Genomic DNA, 21,101 nt, shown 5'->3' on the forward strand with positions numbered 1-21,101 from the left:
AATGAAGGCAACGGGTACTAGCCAATCAGAGGCAGAGTAGGGCGGGTCATGACTTCGCCATCCCGTAGTAGCAGCCAGCAGCCCCACGCGGAGAGGACTTATTTTGTCGCGCACAGATCACGTCAGCCGCTACTTAACGCGTCACGCCCCCTCGAGAAAGTACAGAATGTACACAATAGCCGCGGATGTGCTTTAACGTGGCAAAAAAGACAGAAAAACGTCCAGAATTCACCCGTTTAAGCGCCTGTACAATCATATAAACATAGAGTGTTAAAGTTTCAAGTTATAGAGTTTATATGCAACCTTTTTGTGCAATATCCGCCGTCTGTATAACAACTCTCTATAGGCTTCACATTCCCAGAGTGTCCTATATATATATATGTTACTACTACGACCATTCATGTCGTGAAAACACTTATATCGATCAAATTTAGCGAGAAAAGTTGAGTGTGTGAGCAGAGCCCCAGAAAGCTTTACAGGTTAATAACAAATATCCACGTTCAGCTCAGTCTAAATGAACCACATATAAGATAACAACAGACTAAAAAAAGCTTGCATGTATGCATGCATGTATGTATGTAGCAGGGTGTTTTTTTGTCAGGAAGGGGGCGTCAGCTGTCGCATCCATGTTACATAAAGGGTGATAAAGTCGTCCTGAGCCATGCTGCTGCTGCTGTGAGCTGCTGCTGGAGCTCTAAGCACCTGGATAGGAGTAGACAACATTTATTTATCAACAGGTAACAACTAAAACACATCTTTATATCACAGTTTGCACGACAGGCTTGTTGCTTTGCTTTTTTTTGGTTATCTCACAGGAAACACAGTTTGAGAGTTTATCGCAGCTGGTTTTCATCGCAGTCGACGCTGATGTTATTCAATTAATCAATTAAGACCTGCAGGTTGAAGATGCGTAAACGTCGCTGTTGTTATTGTGCTGATGTGTCGTGTTGTGTATTTATTGATGTACAGAACGGGTAGGCTATACAGAAAGATGGCGGCTTCCCTACTGAGGATAGGACGACTGGGCTGTGTCAAGGTAACACACAACTTCAAGCTTATACAACATATATTTACTCTTTCATTTCTGTGCCACTACTGGAAATAATCTCCTAGTAAACGCCGGAGGTTGGACTTGTTTATCAGTCGCTTGTTTGTGTCGTCTTTAAATATCCAACATCATGGCTGCACTGTTAATCTGAATAATGTTATTCACTCTCTGAATCAATGAATCCAGCTTCATGTTAAGGTGTGTGTTTTGTTTTTAAATGAAAACATGAATTGGTGAACTTGCTGGATGATGAAAGTTGAGGCAGTTTGTTGCAGACAGTAGCTGATTTCATGCTTCACTGGAGCAGGCTTAAACCAGACACACAGGCCTGCATGGCAGCTGAAGCTCAACCACTGAACTCACTCTGAGCACACTGACACATGGGAGCTGTGGTTCATTTTCATATGAAGATAAGTAGTAAGAACATGTGTGTTTAAGGTTAGGGAGCCTTCAGTAGTATAGAGCCATTCATGCATAAAAATGGTACTGATTAATCGGCCCTGAAAGCTCAACGCACTGCGGTTCAGAAAACACACGACAAAGACAAAACACAAAGGAAATGAAGAAAACTTCACATGCAACATTTAGAAGAAAACACAACTAGTGGAGAAACACGAACCAAAACCAGAAAAGTGCTGCAATTACAGAAAACACAAGCAAATACAGACAATTGCTGCAAATACAGAAATATGTAGACTAATCAAACACTCAAAACAAATGATTTAACAACAAATAAAGATAAAACAACAAACACATCTCCTACAAGCAGCGATGTCAAAAGTCAATGTTGAGTCTCTGTGCTCGCTGTAATTAGAAATCCCATTAGAAACAGAATAAAGTCTTTTAGAACATCTGCTCATCTTGAGCTTAGCTGCAGTTTAAATTGTACCTGGTTTAGAATAAATCCAGCTAAATGCCACTAGAGGGCATCGAGTTTAAACTTAAAAATCCCCTTCAGACATACATTAAGACATGAAAACACTCTGCTTGGAACACTATTGGGTGTCTGATATGGTTTTTCCACAAAAAAGTATGATTATCATTATCAAAATCCTTAAAATTACATCTTCTCCTTCATCCTCATCAAAAATCCCTGAATATGTGAATCTGTACATAATGTTCATTTCTAAAGTTTTCCTGCTGGACACAAGATGTCTCCTCCTTCAGTGTTAAGTCCATTCTCAGTGTTCAAGTTTCCACATTACACTTGTTTAAATTGAATACCGGACCACGATTGGCTCCAAACTAGTTGTGATGTCACAAGTCCTGCTCATAGACCCGCCCCTTAAAAATCAGATTTGAAGCTGAAGTGAAGTGAAGCTCAAACAGTCAATCAGTTGTAGGAACAAGAAGAAATACATTTTTGAGTGAAGTAGGACTTTAAAGTTCAAACATTTCAGCATGTATGATCTCATGAAGCGTGGCTCACCAGTGTATTAAATGGTGTTTATTATATTTTAAAAGGTCTCACATCTGCCTCATTATATTTTTTAATCCAGAAGGAGGGTTACTGATTAGTCGACAAGCTGAAAAAAATATTTAATTTTTGGGTTAGCTGAACCCGTTTTAAACCACAGCTCAGATAGTCTGATGCTAAGTGACAGAACAACAACCCACTGTTGTAGCGTCTAGGGCTGTAGTCTGCTGGTCGATTAGTTGGTCGATATGCTCTTGTCCGACCAAATTCTCATTGGTCGAATAATCTCCGTGTTACTTTCATAAGAAGAAAAGTGCTACATCAACAGCCTTCCAGGATTAATCCATTATTATACCCCAAAACGGGGGTGTATTCAAAACACCCCCGTTGTTTTCACAACTTTGAACTCGCCCAACCTAATGGAGACTGCTGGGTCTAACTGTACTCAACGTTTACTGAATCAGTGTTTCTCCTATAATTATAACAACTATATATTTTACTGCCAAAAATAAAGCCAAATGTCCATTCATTCAGAAATAAATAGCGTTTGGGAGTCTCTGCGCAGCGCTGTTCTGTAACGTTATTCAACCTCTGCTTCGTTGCCTGGGAAACTATTGGTAGCGTAACTACGTTTAGGACTACGGCATTGCGTAGTATGTTTGCGTAGCGAGTGGGAAAGCGAGCGGAGCAGAGGAAAAGGTTAGCAGTTAGCTGTCAGTACAGACTCCAGTGTAACAGTTAATAAATGCTAAAAAGTCACGTTTGTTGTTTCCCCAAGTGCTGGAAAAGTGAAGGGGGTTAGCTCCAATGTTAGCAACAACAGGTTAGCCTAACATGAAGACGCAAAACAGAGAGAAAGAGAACTGAGAAATGTGTGACTGCTGAGTTCACTGTGTACTCTGTCCCGTTACATTCAACATTAAACATTACCTGCTCCACTGATTCCTTTATTTGACAGCTCACATAATCCTGGGGGATGTTTGTTTCACTCCTCACGCTACTAGCCCAATTAGTTATTGATTGGCCAAGGACGTCGGCCAATATCCTGCGATGCGTGCAAGGGGAGGGAGTATGTTGTGTGCCAGAGAACCAGCACATAATTTATGAAAAAATTATTATAATTTTTAGTTTCACAAAATAGAGAAAAATGCCTATAATAATGTCTTAGGACCCAAATGTCTTTTTGTCTGATCAACAGTCCAAACATTTGAGAAAATCTGCAACCAGCAAATATTTGGCATGTTTTCTTTAGAAAAAAAAACACTAAAATATTAATTGATAATCAAAATAGTTTTATTAACTTTCTGTTGATGGACTAACCGTCACAGCTCTAACTGTAACGTCCTGTGTGTGTGTGTGTGTGTGTGTGTGTGTGTGTTTCTGTGTCGTCAGTGTTTGCAGGCTGAGAGCTGGATTACTCTGAGCAGAGCACCCGCAGCTGCAGCCTATAGCACAAAATCTGGAGGGTCCAAGAAGTCGTCAAAAAAGAACAGCTTGGGTAGGTTTCAGGCTGCTGCTTTCACAACACTTTTTTTTTTATCAACTCCTAAATGAAGCTCACTCGGCTCGAACTGTGGTACAAGTGTCAAGTAATCTGTGTGAGGAAGAAACCTGCCAGGATTCAGTACAGGACGAAACTGTAGTGTAGTAACTTTTTTTGCTACAAAAGTACTCTTCAAAACACTTGCTATGCTTTTTGTGATTTTTATGTTATTTATCCTGTTCTGAAGTCGGTTGTTTAACATGTTTTTAAAGTTTCAAAACGTGAGGTGAAGTATGTTAAAATGCTCATTCAAAGTCACCTCTACTTCCCCATTGAACTGATGTTACATCGATCATGCACGCCAATAAACAGCCATCTGTTCTGTAGCCTTGGTAGCTAAGGTGGTTGCTAAGGTGTTTTCATGTGTTGTTCACTCCTATATTACAGATCTGATTCAGCTCCAACATGTACGAATGTATTTGAGAAGTTGACATTTGTTGTAAAGAAGTGAAATCCTGCTACTATAGTTTGTTTATGTAGCCTCCGGAGCCAGAGGAAGCTTCCTGAAGCTGACCAATCAGAACAGAGTGGGCTCATCGGGAGGCGGGGCCTTAAAGAGACAGGAGCTAAAACGGCCTGTTTCAGACAGAGGCTGAACTGAGGGGCTGCATAAAGATATTTCAGTAGAGCCGCAGATTAAAAATATAGACCTGGAAATGTGCAGAATGTGTCCTTTTTTTAAAGGCAAATGTAACATTTGGTTTCAACCCATTTTTTTTGTTTGTTTGTTTTTAAGGAAGAACTGATGACTTTGTGTACTGACCAAAGGTTTTAAACTTATGAATAGATTTAAGTGATGCCATCAAACATCTTGAGGTGTTTATTTGCCCCGTAAGCGGCAGTTAGACGGCGCAACATTATCTACAGAAGTGAGACCAGTTATTCGCCTCCTGCAGCACTGCTCCTTTGTGACACTGATAAATATCTGTAACACTGGTGAGAAAGTTTATCACACAGACCTGTTAACTTGACTGACAGGGATCACAATTTTTTCAAGTCTGTCTTTAAACAGTATTCAGGTGCACAAGTGAACACTGTAATCATTCCTCCTGTTCATACTGACCATTAGAAGATCCCTTCATAATGCACTTACAATGGAAGTGATGGAGGACGAAATCCACAGTCCTCCTTCTGTGCAAAAATGTATTTAAAAGTTAATCTGAAGCTTGCACGAGGCTTCATCTTGCCAATTGTGTTAAGTAAAGTGGATTTCTTCCAAAGTTAGTATTTTTAGTACAGAGCTCCCTCTTTGTGTTTCCCTGTTGAGCTGCAGTGAAACGATAGAAACGTCTTGACTTAACTTTTGTGAAGAGATGTTCTTCACTGTCATCTGACTTTTTGATTTGTATGGAGCAACAGTTTTTGAGATTTGACCTCCATATACTAGAATACAACATGAGAAGGTATTTCCAGATAACCGGTAAAAACATGGAGAGTTTTATAGCACCAACAGATGATAAAATTATCCAATATAAAGTTGGGTTTTGTGTTTGACAATGTATAATATGAAGCCCTGCAGGAGAAAATGAGACTGGATCAAGTACAGCAAAGGTCAGCAGTCCCCTACATGTCCTGTGTTACTGTCAATCTTTACTATTATTTTACTAAACATGCAGAAGCTGCTTGGTCACGGCTGCAGGGTGAGAGAGCAGTTGTGTAAATAAAAAAAGCCGATTTAACCTTTTGTAGTAGAAGCAGACGCTTTTGCGGCATATATGGCAGATTTGTGTGTTTCTGCTCCACCAAAAGAAATGAAATGTAACAGTGGTGTCATATGGTGTTACATGTCACCTTCAGCTGACCTGTTGTACTATGAGGCGGAAGGCGCAGGCATCAGATTACCTGAGATGGAAGGAAGGTTACTGATTAGAAATGCTCTCTGACTGATGCTTGCACCACAGTTCAGCCTTCATTTCCACAGGTTTTGAAGATTATTTCACTAACAGCTACATCAGCTGACCAGCACTGATGTGTTTTTGATTTATAATATATTACGTTTATCTAAATGTAAACCTGTTACGGTCAAAGTTACACTAATGGTTCTTATCTGTATACATTTGCTGTATCTCTTTGGCTAACCTGTAGACTTTTGTTTTTTACTGTTAACCGGTACGTGTACCAGATAATCACCTTCCAGCATATCTTTGGATTTGGTTAAATGTGGGTTTATAGTGGACATTCTGTCATCAACCATATACTCATGTTGTCAAAAAAAAAATAATGCATCTTCTCTGCTTGGTTCCTCCGTCCTAGACAAGAGCCAGGGTAAAACATACTTCGATATAGAGAAACTTGTCCAGCACAAGACATATGAAATTCCCAAGAAAGATGTTTCTTCAGCAGCTGCTGCTGCTGCAGCAGCACAAGCTGCAGCTAAACCCGTTGCAGAGCCTTTGCCCTCTGCTGCTGCGCCTGAGGCAGTGGTAAGCACCCCCGCTGCAGAAGCTGCGCCAGTGGTTGAGGCTGTCGCAGAAGCCGCACCAGTGGTTGAGGCCGTTGCAGAAGCCGCACCAGAGGTTGAAGCTGTTGCAGAAGCCGCACCAGTGGTTGAAGCTGTTGCAGAAGCCGCACCAGTTGTTGAGGCCGTCGCTGAAGCCGCACCAGTTGTTGAGGCCGTCGCAGAAGCCGCACCAGTTGTTGAGGCCGTCGCAGAAGCCGCACCAGTGGTGGAGGCCGTCGCAGAAGCCGCACCAGTGGTGGAGGCCGTCGCAGAAGCCGCACCAGTGGTGGAGGCCGTCGCAGAAGCCACACCAGTGGTCGAAGCTGTCGCAGAAGCCGCACCAGTGGTCGAAGCCGTCGCAGAGGCTGTTGCAGAAGCCGCACCAGTGGTCGAAGCCGTTGCAGAGGCTGTTGCAGAAGCCGCACCAGTGGTCGAAGCCGTCGTAGAGGCTGTTGCAGAAGCTGCACCCGTTATCGCTGAAGCTGTCGTTGAAGCCGCACCAGGTGTCGAGGCCGTTGTAGAAGCTGTTGCAGAAGCCGCACCAGTGGTTGAAGCCGTCGTAGAGGCTGTTGCAGAAGCTGCACCTGTTATCGCTGAAGCTGTTGCCGAAGCTGCACCAGTAGTTGAAGCTGTAGCTGAACCTCCCGCCCCAGTTGCTGAAGCCCCTGTAGAAGCTGCTGCTGAGCCTGTGGCTGAAGCTGCCCCAGTAGAGGCTGAAGCTGCCCCAGTAGAGGCTGAAGCTGCCCCAGTAGAGGCTGCAGCTGCCCCAGTAGAGGCTGCAGCTGAAGTTTCCGCCCCTGTGGAGAGCACCGAGGAGCCCGCTCCAGTCGTAGCTGAAGCTGCGGGAGATGTGCTGCAGGCGGACGCCCCAGCTGAACCAGTTGAACCGCTTGAGGGTACACACTACAACCCCCCCACCCCCCCTTCCCCCACAATCCTTCTCTTTCCCTCTGTGGACCCTGCAGTCTACCAGCAGTCATTTTCATCACCATTTATACGAATTTTCACTAGTTGTTTGTGATGATGAGAGTGTAAGGATAAACTGTAAAGATACCCAACATCACAAACACACTTTTTTTGTTTCTAGCGCTGCACAGCTTGTTTCTAATAATGTTACCTGATGCATTTTTAAGCCAATAACCAGTTTTGCCATTTATCCCTCAAACAACATCCTACCTCCTTCATGCCACATACACACCTGCCTCGCTGCGGCCGGGTCGCCTCTCTCACGTAGCTGCAGTTCATCTCATTGTCTAACATGTTTTTGTCGCTTCAGCCGTCTTACATCTGATGCACGTGTTTAACTGCACAGCATTTTGGCTTTGCTTTATCTCCGGACACAGTTTTTATTTAGCTTCTTTTCTTTCTAACGTTTGCCTGCTAACTGCACTCGTTTCTTTTATGTTTTCTAGAATTTCTTTCCACCTTCCTGCATTAAGTCACTCATCTGTTCTTCCCACCTTCTTCACTTTTTTTTTTTTTTTTTTTTTAAATTCTGGTCTAAATTTCAGATGCTTTCTTTGGTTTAAGAAACACATCTTCTTTCCGAGGAACATGATAGAAGATAATTCTAAGTGCTCTTCGTGTCCCTTTTTTTTTTTTGTGTGTGTTGTGGTTTTACTGAACTGTTCTGTTTGGATTTGTATTGGTGGTTGTTAAACACTAAAGATAATGTTACTGTTCCACCCGTGAAGGAGAACGCCATCTTGTTTTACTTTTGTTGGGGTCTTACATCAAATTTTCCTCCTCTTCTCCCTCTACACACCTCACATTTAGTCGCATGGTGAAATATATTCAATCCCTACATGTCTGTTCTGAATGTTGGGTTGTTTTTTTATGGATAATGTGTAAATGTAAACCTTCCTTCCCCTTTTTTTTTTCTTTCCTGGTTAAAGCACTTGGTGATGTTGCACCCGGGTTGCTGTGTGTGGAGTCAAAGTCGGAAGATTTTTAAATTGTTGAGTTTACTGTCTGTACAAGTGTGTAAGAGACTTGAATCAGGCGTCTTTTGTAAATGTTTAGCCTAGCATGACCTATCACAGCAACTTTTTAACCTGTAAACTGACCTGACCTTTCACGTTCTTTCCTATCTGACCCCTTGTAGCTGCCTTCTGTCTACTCTCAGGTGCTGTTTTGTGCATGAGGGTCACAGTTAAAAACCAGATTGGTTGTTTTTTTTTTTTTTATATATTTGTTCTACCCAAATGGACAGATGATATCCAAACGCATGATCCTGGTTTATGAATGTTTTTATTTTTTGTGAAGAGACGTTAATATGTTTTATTCTCTCTGTGACTCTCAGCTCAAATGGACCCGATTCAGAAGCTCTTCCTGGACTCCATACGCGAGTACTCCACAAAGAGCCAGTAAGTTGCACTACCTGTACTGGTTTTTTGTTTGTGCTCCATAAACGCAGATGAGTCGAATGATAAGTCGAGAATCTCCTGAGTCGACTTGCAGTCTAATGCTGAGCTCCTGAACTCCAGTCTTCCTAAATTCTTCCTTCATATATTGTCTGTCTTGATCATACTTAGTACAATCTATGCTTGCATGTGTAATAGTCTCCTCAGCCAGCTGGAAAAAAATATGTGCATATATCGGTATCGGCAATCAGCCACGAGTTGGAAATATCGGCATATCGGCATATCGGATATCGGCAAAAAATCAAATATTGTGCATCCCAAATAAATACAGAACTGTGATGGAAACGGGACAGCAGTGCAACACAGCGACTTGGTTGCTGATTTATTCAGGCACAACAAATGAAACGGCTTTGTTGCTGTTTACTGTTATTGCATCAAAACTTCAACTCAGACTCTGTGTGCTTTTATGATCAGATTGATCTGCAAACTATTGATTTGACATCTTTCAAAACTCCTGAACTTTTGAACAACTATTCAAACTGCGGTTTGTGCGTCAAACTTACTAAGAAGAAGAACACGCCACCGTGAACCGCAACGTCCCTGGTTCACACTGTCTCCCAAAGCCCAAGATTATATCCTCAAATATCAAGATATTCAGTTTACTGTCATAGAGACTAAAGAAACCAGAAAATATTCACATTTTAAGAAGCTGGAACCAGAGAATTTGTAAATGTTCTCTTTGGGGGGAAAAAAAGAAAAGACTCAAAATGACTAATCGTCTAATCATTGTCTCTCTCCTCTCAGCCTTTGGGGGGAAACGACCTCCTTCCAGTTCAGAAATGTGACTGAATTGGTGATTTGTTCAGACGATTCAACTCAGACTTTTATGTCCATAAAATGTGTGAAATCTGAAGGGGAAACAAAGTGGTCCTTTGCTGAGATGTGATGTTTGTCCTCCTGCAGGGCTACTGGGGGGCTAGTTGATGCTGGTTCAGAGTACGAGAAGGCCTTAGCAGAAGAGATAGCGAAGCTTCAGAGACTCTACGGCGGTGGAGACCTCACATCTTTCCCAGAGTTCAAATTCACAGGTAAGTTAAATTAACGGTGGGGATTAAAGCTTGTATTCGCCCTGTGCACAGCCAAAAACCTCTGTAACATTGTCCTCTGAGTGTCCAGCCAGCAAAATCCAGATGAAGGAAGATCTGAGTTGATGAATATGTGAACATGCTCGTCTGAGTGGCCTTCAGTGATCTGTGCACTCAGAGCGAGAAGCTTAAAGAGCAGCAGGAAGTGCTGCTGCCGGCTGCTCTGCCTTCTGACTGGAGGTTGTTGGGGCTGCAGAAGCTACTCAGAACTTTTTAAAACCAGCTAATATTCTACTAAAAAATGCTAAAATGGAGCATCAATCATCCAGTGATTTAAGGTTATTAGTGAGGCAGTAAAGCTATAAAGTACTACGAGCTACGTACAGTGTTACTAGTTATATTATAAAGTCCATTAATATAGAAAGCACAATAACAACTTTACTAGTTTCATTTCATTTATTTTGACTCATGACCATGAGCACATGACCATGGAACGAAAACAGGACATAAAATATAGTAACAACAAAACAATGCTGAGCAATATGGCCAAAAATATTACCAGTCTATTGATAATAATCACGATAAATGTCATTAAACAAGTATTTATATCAAATAAATCATTATTTCTTTCAAGATTAAAGGCTGATTTTTGCTCCTGAGTGAAAGTTAATTGTGGCTTTAAGTTAATCTTTATGGTCAGAACATAATAAACACTTGATTACAACATCCTGTGTGTTGCTTATAGTAAAGGACAGGTTCACAGTTTTTCAAATGTCTTAAAACAACAGTTTGGAGCCTAAATGAAGATTAAAACCTGTTTTTCTTGCTGTAATCATTCCTCCTGTTCATACTGACCATTAGAAGATCCCTTCATAATGACCTTACAATGGAAGTGATGGAGGACAAAATCCACAGTCCTCCTTCTGTACAAAAATGTATTTAAAAGTTTATCTGAAGCTAATATGAAGCTTCAGCGTCCAAATGAGTCAAATCAAGTAGATATCTTTCAACGTTACAGTCTTTTTAGTGTCAAAGTTCCTCTTTTTGTTACTATACTTCCACCTGCAGCTCAACAGGGAAACACTGTCCGAGGAAACACAAAGAGGGAATTTGATGCTAAAAAGACTGTAAATGTGTCAGATATCCACTTGATATGACTAACTCAGACTGATGAAGCTGAATAGAAGCTTCACAGAGACTTTTAAATGACTGTGTGGACACACTGTGGATTTTGGCCTCCATCACTTCCATTGAAAGAACATTTGAAGGATCTTTTTAAGTACTTTAGTTTAAAGCTACTGAAATATTCACCAGAAGGTCAGTTGTTAATGGTTTTGGTGGCAGCCTGAAAATATATTATACAGGAAATATTAAAATCCTGCAAAGTAGATTGACTTCATGCTCCCAGATGGTTTCTAGATGTTAAACTGTGTTACTGCCACTGTGAGGTTTTATTTCTTGGATGTTCTGTTTGATCAGAAAATGTTAAATCTGCCATAAACCAGATGTACAGCAGGTTGAATATTCTGTGACATTAACACCAGGAAAAGTAGCGTTAAGGAGATGAAAATGTAAAGTTAAAACTGTACTTTTGTGTTTTTCAGAGCCCAAGTTGGATGAAGTTTCCCAGAAGTGAACCTCAGCACTTTGCAACTGAACTTTTCTACTGTCGCCTTTTTTTTTCCTCTGTACATGTGTACATCCATAGTGGAGCATTAACAGTCTGCTTACTGTCAGAGTCGCAACAAACCCCCTTACCTCTAGCTTTGTATGTCAGAATAGAGCTGTGTCTGTAGCTAGATATGTGATGGGAAGGGAAGCTAAAGCATTATAGATGTAGGTTTATGGCAGACAGAATGAACTTAGAGCTGTGAAATACGCTTTGTATAAATCGATCCGAGCTGAATGTGGAAGAAAAACAATAAATTCCAGTTCGTATTTGTCATGTTTACGTTCTTTTCTGTCTGTGAAACACATTTTATGAGGTAAATTCTGCTTTTACAAAGTTTAAACATTTTCAGTTTTTGTTGACATTGTGGTGGTCAAGAATGGAAGAAGTACTCAGACCTTTTACTTAAATAAAAGTACCAATACAGTAATGTAAAAATACCTAATTACAAGTAAAAGTCCTGCATGAAAAATCCTACTACAGTAAAAGTACATAAGTATTATGAGCTTGATGTAGTTAAAGTATTGCAGTAAAAGTAGTGGTTTGGTCCCTCTGACTGATATATTATTATATATGACATCATTAGATTATTAATAGTGAAGCATCAGTGTTAGAGCAGCATGTTACTGTTGTAGCTGCTGGAGGTGGAGCTAGTTTACACTACTTTATATACAGTTAGCTAGTTTAGTCCAGTGGTTCCCAACCTAGGGGTCGGGCCCCTCCAAAGGGTCAGCAGATAAATCTGAGGGGTGGTGAGATGATTAATGGGAGAGGAAAGAAGAAAAAACAAAGTTCTGATACACAAATCTGTTTTCAGTTTCTGGACTTTTTCTCTAATCTTTGATTTTTGCTGAAATATTGGATCATTTGAACATTTATTGAAATGAAAGCATGTGAGAAGTTTAGAGGGAAAAACAACTATTTGGTGGAGCTGTTAACAACTCATAGACATGTGAAATGTGACCCCGACTACACACTGCTTTTTGTAAGACGTCAAAAGCCAAAAAGGTTGGAAACCACTGGTTTCATCTTTAACAATGTGTTGTATTTTAAAAGCTTGTTATATTATCCATTGTGTCAAATCTTCATCTGAAAAGTAACTAAAGCTGTCAAATAAATGTAGTGGAGTAGAAAGTACAATATTTCCCTCTGAAATGTAGAAAGTAGCATCACATGGAAATACTCAAGTAAAGTACAAGTACCTCAAAACTGTACTTGAGTAAATGTACTTAGCACTGCTTTTATATACTGTATATATATTTGTATATATTGTATATATACTTGTATACATTGCATATATACTTGTATATATTGTGTATATATACTTTATATACTTGTATGTATTACATATATACTAGATGTATCTCATTGGGGCTCCAGGTGAGTTTAGTCGCCATCTGCTGGGCTTTGAGGGTCATGACATAAAGTCCCAGTAAGTTTTAGTTTATTCTGATATTATAATGTATTTCAGAGCCCGGTATGTCTGTTTGTACGATAGTTTGATCATATTCATTAGATAGTTGGAGGTATTGAACAGTACAATAACACACGCAGCATATATGTGAATATCGTTAGTTTACAGACTGTGTTTGAGCTTCTCGACTTGATCTTTAAAGCCTCTAAACATTAATAAAAATGTCACATATTGATAAAAATGACTGCAGCACAGAAGGGTTAATAAAAGGAGATGATGATGTAAAAAGCAGAGGGCAGCGCCCGTGGTTTGAACCACCAGTCCGAGGGACCAGTTAGTTATGAGAACAATTGGACAAATCGTTTGAGAAGTAACCGCTGAGCTAAACCTCCGCCAGTAAATCTTATAACAGGAACCCTTATAAAGATGAATACGAGAAAATAGAGAGAAGTTTCAAACAAGAGTAACAACCTCCATACAACTCTGCTTTACTTTATTTATTCATTTAATTACGTTTTATATTATTTTAAATGATCTAAGTGACTGAAATGACACTACAGGTGTGTTACGCTTTTCTTTTTTTTCACTTTACAACTTTATTGACAAAGAACATACAGAACAAATTGGAGAACATGAACAGAATAAATCCCTGAACACAGAGAACAATATAATAATAACATATATACACAGAAGATAAACATTTTACATGAATCTCAAAATAATAACAGACATTTTGTTCTTTCTGTTTTTGTTAAGCTTGAGACATTCTGTGAATGTAAAAAGTCGATGTGAAACGTACTTGAGGTTTCAGATAGATAATCATAATAATAATGAAATAAAATGGGGGATATTAAGTCTTTTCTTGCTTTGAAAGTTTATATGGTATAAACACAGTTTAATGAAATAACTTTTTAAACCAGCAGAGAAGCTGAAGATGTTTTTATTCACGTCGGTTTCTCTGCGGAACCTTTGAGTTTGTTCCTCAGTTTCCGACCGGAGCACAACACGGTGTTACACGACGATATGGCGACCTCTCTGCTGCGGTTAGGGCGACTGGGCTCTCTCAAGGTAACAGCGACCTTTTTATCTCCCAGACATCCTAAATATGGTTTGTTTGGATCCGACAGAGATCTGAGACGATGCTGGTAAAATATTTAAAACCAGGCGGAGGTTCGGTTGTTGTTGACCCGGTCAGAGGCGCCTTCTGACGGGTCCAACACCGAGAAAAACAGACGGTGGTTTCCCTGAACTTTACCACACCTGAGCTACCTTTGAGCTACTACCTATAATCATAAATATTCAGTGGTTGAAAGTAAGTAAGTACATTTACTCAAGTACAATGTTGAGGTACTTGTACTTGAGTATTTTGATGCTACTTTATACGTCCGCTCCACTAACGTTACATTTCAGAGGGAAATATTGTCTTTTATGTATAAATAACGTTACTTCTTCCACAACTGGAACTATTTAATAGACATTTTCAACATAACACGTATTAATTTAAACCATCTGTTTGGAAGAATCACAGAGTTCCTGTGTGACCCTGATGATGATGATGATGATGATGGTGAAAGACGTGTATTGATATCATTTACTTGAGTAAAAATACCACATTATATAAAAAAATATATCTAGTTTTATCCATATCCAAAGATATTCAGCTTACTGTCACAGAAGACTAAAGAAACCAGAAAAAAATCAGATTTAAGAAGCTGGAATCAGAGAAGTAGGAAATGATCACCTTAAAAAAATGACTGTTGGCAACTAATCAATTAATCAACTAATTGTTGCAGCTCTAACATATATATACATTGAGAGGAAAATCTATTAGGAAAGTGTTTATGGATAAAATAAGTAGTTAATGTGATGACTGAATGCTGATTGTTAACATCTTGTCTATGTGTGTGTGTGTGTGTGTGTGTGTGTGTGTGTGTGTGTGTGTGTGTGTTGTCCTGCAGTGTCTGCGGCTGGAGAGCTGCGGCGTCCTGAGGTCTCGCTCCGCTGCTGCGTTCTGCACTCAGGCTGAAGATCCTGTAAAACCTGCGAAAAAGACAAAGGCTGCAAGCAAGAGTAAGGCTGTTAGATTCAGTTCTCTTTATAAAGTTTCACGTTTAAATTAAAAAAAAAAAAAAGATGTCTTGTTGTTATTTTGTGTTAATGATGTTTTACCCCTTTTTTTCCCTCTTTGTTCATAATGTTAAACACTATTTTGGTAAATATGGGTAATGATGTAAATGTTTAATGTGTAACTCTTTCCTTGCAGTTAAAAAAAAAACACGTGCCATAAGAGTCTAAAATGTGCTTTCCCTTCCAGTCAAACATCCAGAATGATTTAAATTAAGTTTGTAATGAAGTGTTGCTGATTGTGTCTAATTGTGAACATGACAATATAAACAATGTTAACAGTGTGTTTATGCCTATTTTCCATTTTTGTGTTGTTTTAAGACACATGCAGTGGGGGAAGTAAGTATTCAACACATTTTTTTCAGTAAATATGTTTCCAGTGCAGCTATTCACATACAGTTCAGACCAGATATTGGTATTAACCCAATAAGGCATCACAGCTAAAGAAATCATAACATTTCAATCAATGAAAAAGTTCTGTGCATTAAATTGGAATAAACAGGAAAACACGCTAACTTATATGTAGTTCATAGTTGATGGAGAAGCCTCAGGAGGGATTTTCATTCTTCTACGCAGACAGTCTTCAAATGTTGAAGAGTCCAGGATCCTGCTGCTGAATCTTTATCTTCTGTTCAAGTCCTGTGATTGACTGGACCTTTCCAACACCTTTTATTTTCCTTCTCTGGAACCAGTTGAAAGTCTCCTTTGCAGTATGTTTTGGATCATTGTCCTGCTGCATGGCAACAGATTCTCAGTCAAGAATATCCCGATACGTGGCTCCATTCATCTTCCCTTCAACAATGTGGATCCTGCCGGTACCACGAGAAGAGAAGCAGCCCCGTACCGTAAATGCTTCCACCTCTGAACTTCACTGTAGGTGTTTTAGGGTCATACACAGAACCGTTTCTCCTCCAAACATGGCGCTCCAATTTTTGTCTCGTCTGACCGCATCACATCCTTCCAGTGATCTACAGGCTTCTCCAAATGTTGTGCAGCAAACTTCAAATGAGCTTCAACATGTCTTGTCTTCAGTAATGGAGTCTTACGAGGTGATCGTTCATGGACACAGTGGCGGTGGAGTGCTCTCTGCTTCTTCCAGGTCTTTCTGGAGCTCTTTTCCAGTGGTCCTTGGATCTTTGGCTACTCTTCTGACTAATTTTCTTATTGTCCGGTCTGCAATCTTGTGAGGAGCTCCTGTGTGTAGCCAGTTGATGGTGCAGTGATGCTGCTTCGACTTGCGGATAACGGCCCCAGTGCTGCTTATGGGAACATTTAGGAGTTGAGGAGTCAGTCGGTAACCTTGATATTCCTACGTTGCTCAACAGTCTTGTTGTGAAGGTCTTGGCAGAGCTCTAATCATCATGAGATGGTTCTTGTGTGACAGCTTGGTAGCAAACGATGTGTCACAGATGGCTAACTCTTTTTAAAATGTGCTAACCTAGTTGATTCTAACTAGCACAGGTAAGAGGACTGATTAGTGGAATCACCTGGTTCAGAGCTTTTTCTTACTTGCGTGTTCAATACTTTTTTCCTGAATCATTACAATTTAATGCACTTTATTGATTGAAATGTTATGATTTCTTTAGCATTGTCTTATTGAGTTAATATCAATGTCTGGTCTCAATTTCATATGAAGAGCTGCCCTGGAAATAAGTTCCATTAAAAACAAGTTGACATGTTGAATACTCATTTCCCTCCATGTGTACATGTATATATATATATATATATATATATATATATATATATATATATATATATATATATATATATATATATATATATATATATATATATTTGAAATTCAAGAAAAGCACAAGTTAAAGTTTTAGGGAACTTTGATTCGCCTTCCAAGTCTGTAAATATTCATGATTATTTAACCACTCTTGTCCCATTTACCATTTTCCTCAGCAGCAGAGGCTCCAGATGAGCGAGCAGCCCTGCTGGCCTACAAGACCGCAGTTGCCTTCCCAGTTAAACTTTCAGACCCCGGAGTTTTCCCAACACAGTCTCTAGGTGTAGCTGAACCAGTGGCCAGCTCCACTGCTGCTGCAGAAACAGCTGCAGCAGCAGCAGCAGCAGCTACAGCGCCTGTTACTGCTGCCAGTGAAGCAGCTGCAGCTCCAGCCGTCACCTCAGAGTCAGCTCCTGACCCAGATGCTGCTCAGGTAATCGCTGACGCAGCTCCCCCTGCTGCTGAGCCTCTGGTAGATGCAAGCAGTGAAACCTCCGCAGCAGAGGCTTCAGAAGAGAGAGCAGCCCTGCTGGCCTACAAGACCGCAGTTGCCTTCCCAGTTAAACTTTCAGACCCCGGAGTTTCCCCAACACAGTCTCTAGGTGTAGCTGAACCAGTGGCCAGCTCCACTGCTGCTGCAGAAACAGCTGCAGCAGCAGCAGCGGCAGCTACAGCGCCTGTTACTGCTGCCAGTGAAGCAGCTGCAGCTCCAGCCGTCACCTCAGATGCTGCTCAGGTTATCGTGGACGCAGCTCCACCTGTAGCTGACGCAGCTCCCCCCGCTGCTGAGCCCCTGGCAGATGCAAGCAGTGAAACCTCATCAGCACCAGACGACACGCCTGTCACCGCAGCCTCCGCCACAGACGACGCAGCCAAGAGAACCTCCTCTGAACCAGCAGAACCAGCCACCGACGGATCATCCTCCTCATCGTCCAGCGATTCGGATTCTGACTCGGACTCGGACTCTGACTCGGACTCTGAGGACGAGAAGTCAAAAGAGAAGACTGAAACCAGGACCCCGGCGCAAGAGTTGTCAGAACCCAAAGAAGAAGCAAGAGTCCAGGAGGTCACATCGGAAGTAAAGGAAGAAGCTGATGAAGCTAAGAAGGAACCTGAAGCTACTCTCACCTCCGCCGCTGAAGCCGTACAGGAAGCTGCTCCAGCAGCAGCTGCACATACAGAAGCAGCCAGCGTTAGTGCTGAGGAGTTGGTGGACTCTGCGCCGGAGATCAGCGAGACCATCCCAGACGTTTCAGCTGAAGCTGCAACAGAACCTTCTCCAGAAGTAATAAAAGACGTTGCATCTCCCGCTGGCCCCGATGCCCATGTAGACACTCCAGTTGAAGTTGTGACCGAGGCTGCAACTCCAGAAAAAGCCCCAACTGACGCTCCTGTAGAAGCCGCAGAGCCTGCAGCCCCCGCAGAAGCTGCTGAAGTCCCCACAGAAGCCGCTGCAGCACCCGCAGAAGCCGCTGCAGCCCCCGCAGAAGCCGCTGAAGTCCCCACAGAAGTCGCTGCAGCCCCTGCAGAAGCTGCTGAAGTCCCCACAGAAGCCGCTGCAGCCCCTGCAGAAGCCGCAGCCGAGCCTGTAGAAGCTGAAGTGGCTGCAGAGCCTGTAGAAGCTGAAGCCGCCCCCGCCGAAGTGGCTGCCGAGGCTGCAGCTGAAGTTTCCGCCCCTGCAGAGAGCGCAGAGGAGCTGGTGGACGCCGCTCCAGTGTTAGCCGAAGCTGCTGCTGCAGAGCCTGTAGAAGCTGAAGCGGCTGCTGAGGCTGCAGCTGAAGTTTCCGCCCCAGCGGAGAGCGCAGAGGAGCTGGTGGACGCCGCTCCGGTCGTAGCCGAAGCCGCAGGAGAGGAGCTGCAGGCGGAGGCCCCAGTCGAACCGTCTGAGGGTACACACTACACCACCCTATCCCCCTACATCTATACCTCTCCCTTTCTTCTTTGTGGATCTTTGAGGCCCCTACAGATGACCATACTTTTCTCTCTATCCCTCATAATACATTCTGAGTAGTGTTTAGGTGTTAACCAGGCGTCAGCTTCCTCACATAGTTGCTGTTGCTTTCACAGCTTTTTTAAATATCATCCCTGGATTCTTTTAAATAGTTCCATCACATCTAACCACCCTTTTGTTTTTCAGTTTGTTTGTTTTGCATGAAGTGGACCTTGTGCACATGTATTTTAACCACGCTTGCAGGGAGTTTTGTTGCATTACTTTTACATTTTGCTTCTTCTTCAATATTTCCTTTGCTTGCATTCTGCACATCAACGTTTAGACTTGTCTGTCTTTTCCCCGCCCACATAACTATGTCGCTGCCGTTAATGTACAGTCAAGGTGATAGCGCTTGCTTCTACTAATCATGCTTTCTGCTTTCTTCCTCTCCTCTTTTTGTTTCATCTCTCTCGCATAGCTGCTTCCCTGCCAAATCCGCCTTCACTGCCAGAATATTTTAATCATATTTTGCTTATTTTTTTGCTCATTTTTTGGCTCATTCTTGTCATTTATAACATTTATAACATGTTTCTTTGTATGAAAAAAATGGGTTCCAGGTATATGAGTTAATGTTAAGGTTACAGGTAATGATGCTGCTGTTTGGTTTCATGGTGCCAGGTAACGCTACTGCTAACAGTAATGTTAGAGTGCACATGGTGAAGACGTTGTTGAAAAGCTTCTTGTCCCTGGCAGCAGCTGGACAAGCAGACACTGGGAGCGGTTGGAGGCCGGGGAGGTGTTTCAGAAAGCAGGATTACACAGTTACTGATTAGTTTTAAAAAAAATATATATAAGCAGACCTGATATGAGAGCTGTGTGTTGAACAGCAGGTTCAGATACTCATCAGTTCTGTTACTGCAGCCCTTTGTTACACTTCTCTCACCAACTGGGTAAATTCTACTTCCTGGAACAACCCCCCCCCCCCTCCTCACCTTTTTCACCTCTTGTTCATTTCTTTCTCTTCTTGTTAAACGTTGTAAATATGTTCTTCAAGGGTTAAGCATGACTGATGGATGAGAACATGTTTAACGTGTCTTTAAATGCACTTCTCTGTGATGTTGACGTGTAAGACCTTTCTCTCTTATTTGTTGTTTATAACCTTACTGTCTCGACATGCTCAGGGGGTTTTTCCACACAGACTTAGATATAAACTGGTATTTAGAGAACATCTATGCACTTTAAACAAAAGCTTGTTTCCAACACACTTTGATTTTGACTTGTTGCCCTATTTAAAACCCATTTCATGCCTCAGCTGGTATTATTATTTCTCCAGTGCGGGCTGTCTTTTACTGCCTGCAAGCATGTTTAACTTCACATGCTCCCCCCCCTCCTCCTCCTCCTCCTCCTCACAAACATGATCCTTGAGGCTTTTCACACTAGTGTGTCTCCACACTCTGTTGGGGGTAATGCGGGCCTGCCGCCATAGGAAATGCCCCCACCATAAACCACCTTTGTCAGCACGTGTGAATATGTAAATGAGCTGCCCCATTTAAAAAAAAAAAAAAAAAAAAAAAAATCTTTTTAAAATATTTACAAAGCACGCCAGACTTTTCTTCTCATTTTAGAGCTCGTCAGAAATAACCAGATCAACTCTTTAATTACCTTTTTGTTGCCTCAAAATGAGAAACATGGTCACAGGATAAGACCCAGCTCTGCATCGGTGTAACCTTGTGCCATTTTTGTTTTAATGCATGAACAGCAGGAAGATTTGTGATAGTCTTCTTTGTACCCGACTCAGCTTTTCTCACATGCCTTTTTTTTTTTTTTTTTTTTTTTTTGTTTCTCCCCCTCCCTCTGCAGAGGCTGCAGCAGCAGCGGCACCTCCGGAGCCCGAGGAGCCTTTTGACAACAGCACTTATAAAAATTACCAGCACCACGGCTACAACGCGTACACATTCGCAGACCTGGATCTAGAGATGGCCAAGTATCGGCTCCCTCAGCCCTCCTCTGGCAGACCCTCACCCAGACACTAGAAGAGCTGACCCGGCTGCAAACATTGATTATTGCTTAAAGATGATGCTGATGTCCCTCTTTCTGTATGATCAACCCCCCCCCCCTCTTCTCAGACACCTGTCAGATCTGCATGTCATCCTGATGTTAAAAATGTTATATTATTAAAGTACACAAATGAGAAATAAAGCCTGTTTCTGTCTGGTCTGATTCTGTTTTGTGTTATATAAAGGGGGAAAAGCGTATAAAGGGATAGGCAAAGATCAAACGCATCTTTTATGCTGCTTTTCTGCCTTGGGGGGGTCATTTGAATACAGCTGAGTGCG

The 21,101-nt window shown here is 41.7% G+C and overlaps 2 protein-coding genes across 8 annotated transcripts; both read left to right on the plus strand.

The window, feature by feature from the left end:
* Positions 1-593: 593 nt before the first annotated feature.
* Positions 594-11,841, plus strand: si:ch211-140m22.7 (uncharacterized protein LOC570370 homolog). 7 transcript variants are annotated; one of them, XM_044365090.1, is made up of 8 exons: positions 594-737; positions 970-1,036; positions 3,858-3,963; positions 6,262-6,854; positions 6,897-7,344; positions 8,751-8,814; positions 9,775-9,899; positions 11,501-11,841. In XM_044365090.1, the coding sequence occupies exons 2-8, from the start codon at positions 992-994 to the stop codon at positions 11,530-11,532; spliced, it is 1,413 nt and encodes a 470-aa protein (XP_044221025.1). In that variant the 5' UTR covers positions 594-737; positions 970-991; the 3' UTR covers positions 11,533-11,841. The 7 variants fall into 7 exon arrangements, with proteins under 7 accessions (XP_044221025.1, XP_044221023.1, XP_044221024.1 ...); XM_044365088.1 differs by having other exon boundaries at positions 595-737; positions 6,262-6,494; positions 6,525-7,344; XM_044365089.1 differs by having other exon boundaries at positions 595-737; positions 6,262-6,470; positions 6,501-7,344.
* Positions 11,842-13,940: 2,099 nt separating this feature from the next.
* On the plus strand, positions 13,941-20,964 carry ndufv3 (NADH:ubiquinone oxidoreductase subunit V3). The gene is made up of 4 exons (XM_044366899.1): positions 13,941-14,047; positions 14,938-15,049; positions 17,336-18,724; positions 20,626-20,964. The coding sequence occupies exons 1-4, from the start codon at positions 14,003-14,005 to the stop codon at positions 20,796-20,798; spliced, it is 1,719 nt and encodes a 572-aa protein (XP_044222834.1). The 5' UTR covers positions 13,941-14,002; the 3' UTR covers positions 20,799-20,964.
* The last annotated feature ends 137 nt before the right edge of the window (positions 20,965-21,101 follow it).

The sequence above is a fragment of the Thunnus albacares genome, chromosome 11 (genome assembly GCF_914725855.1).
Source record: "Thunnus albacares chromosome 11, fThuAlb1.1, whole genome shotgun sequence".
Lineage (NCBI taxonomy): Eukaryota > Metazoa > Chordata > Actinopteri > Scombriformes > Scombridae > Thunnus > Thunnus albacares.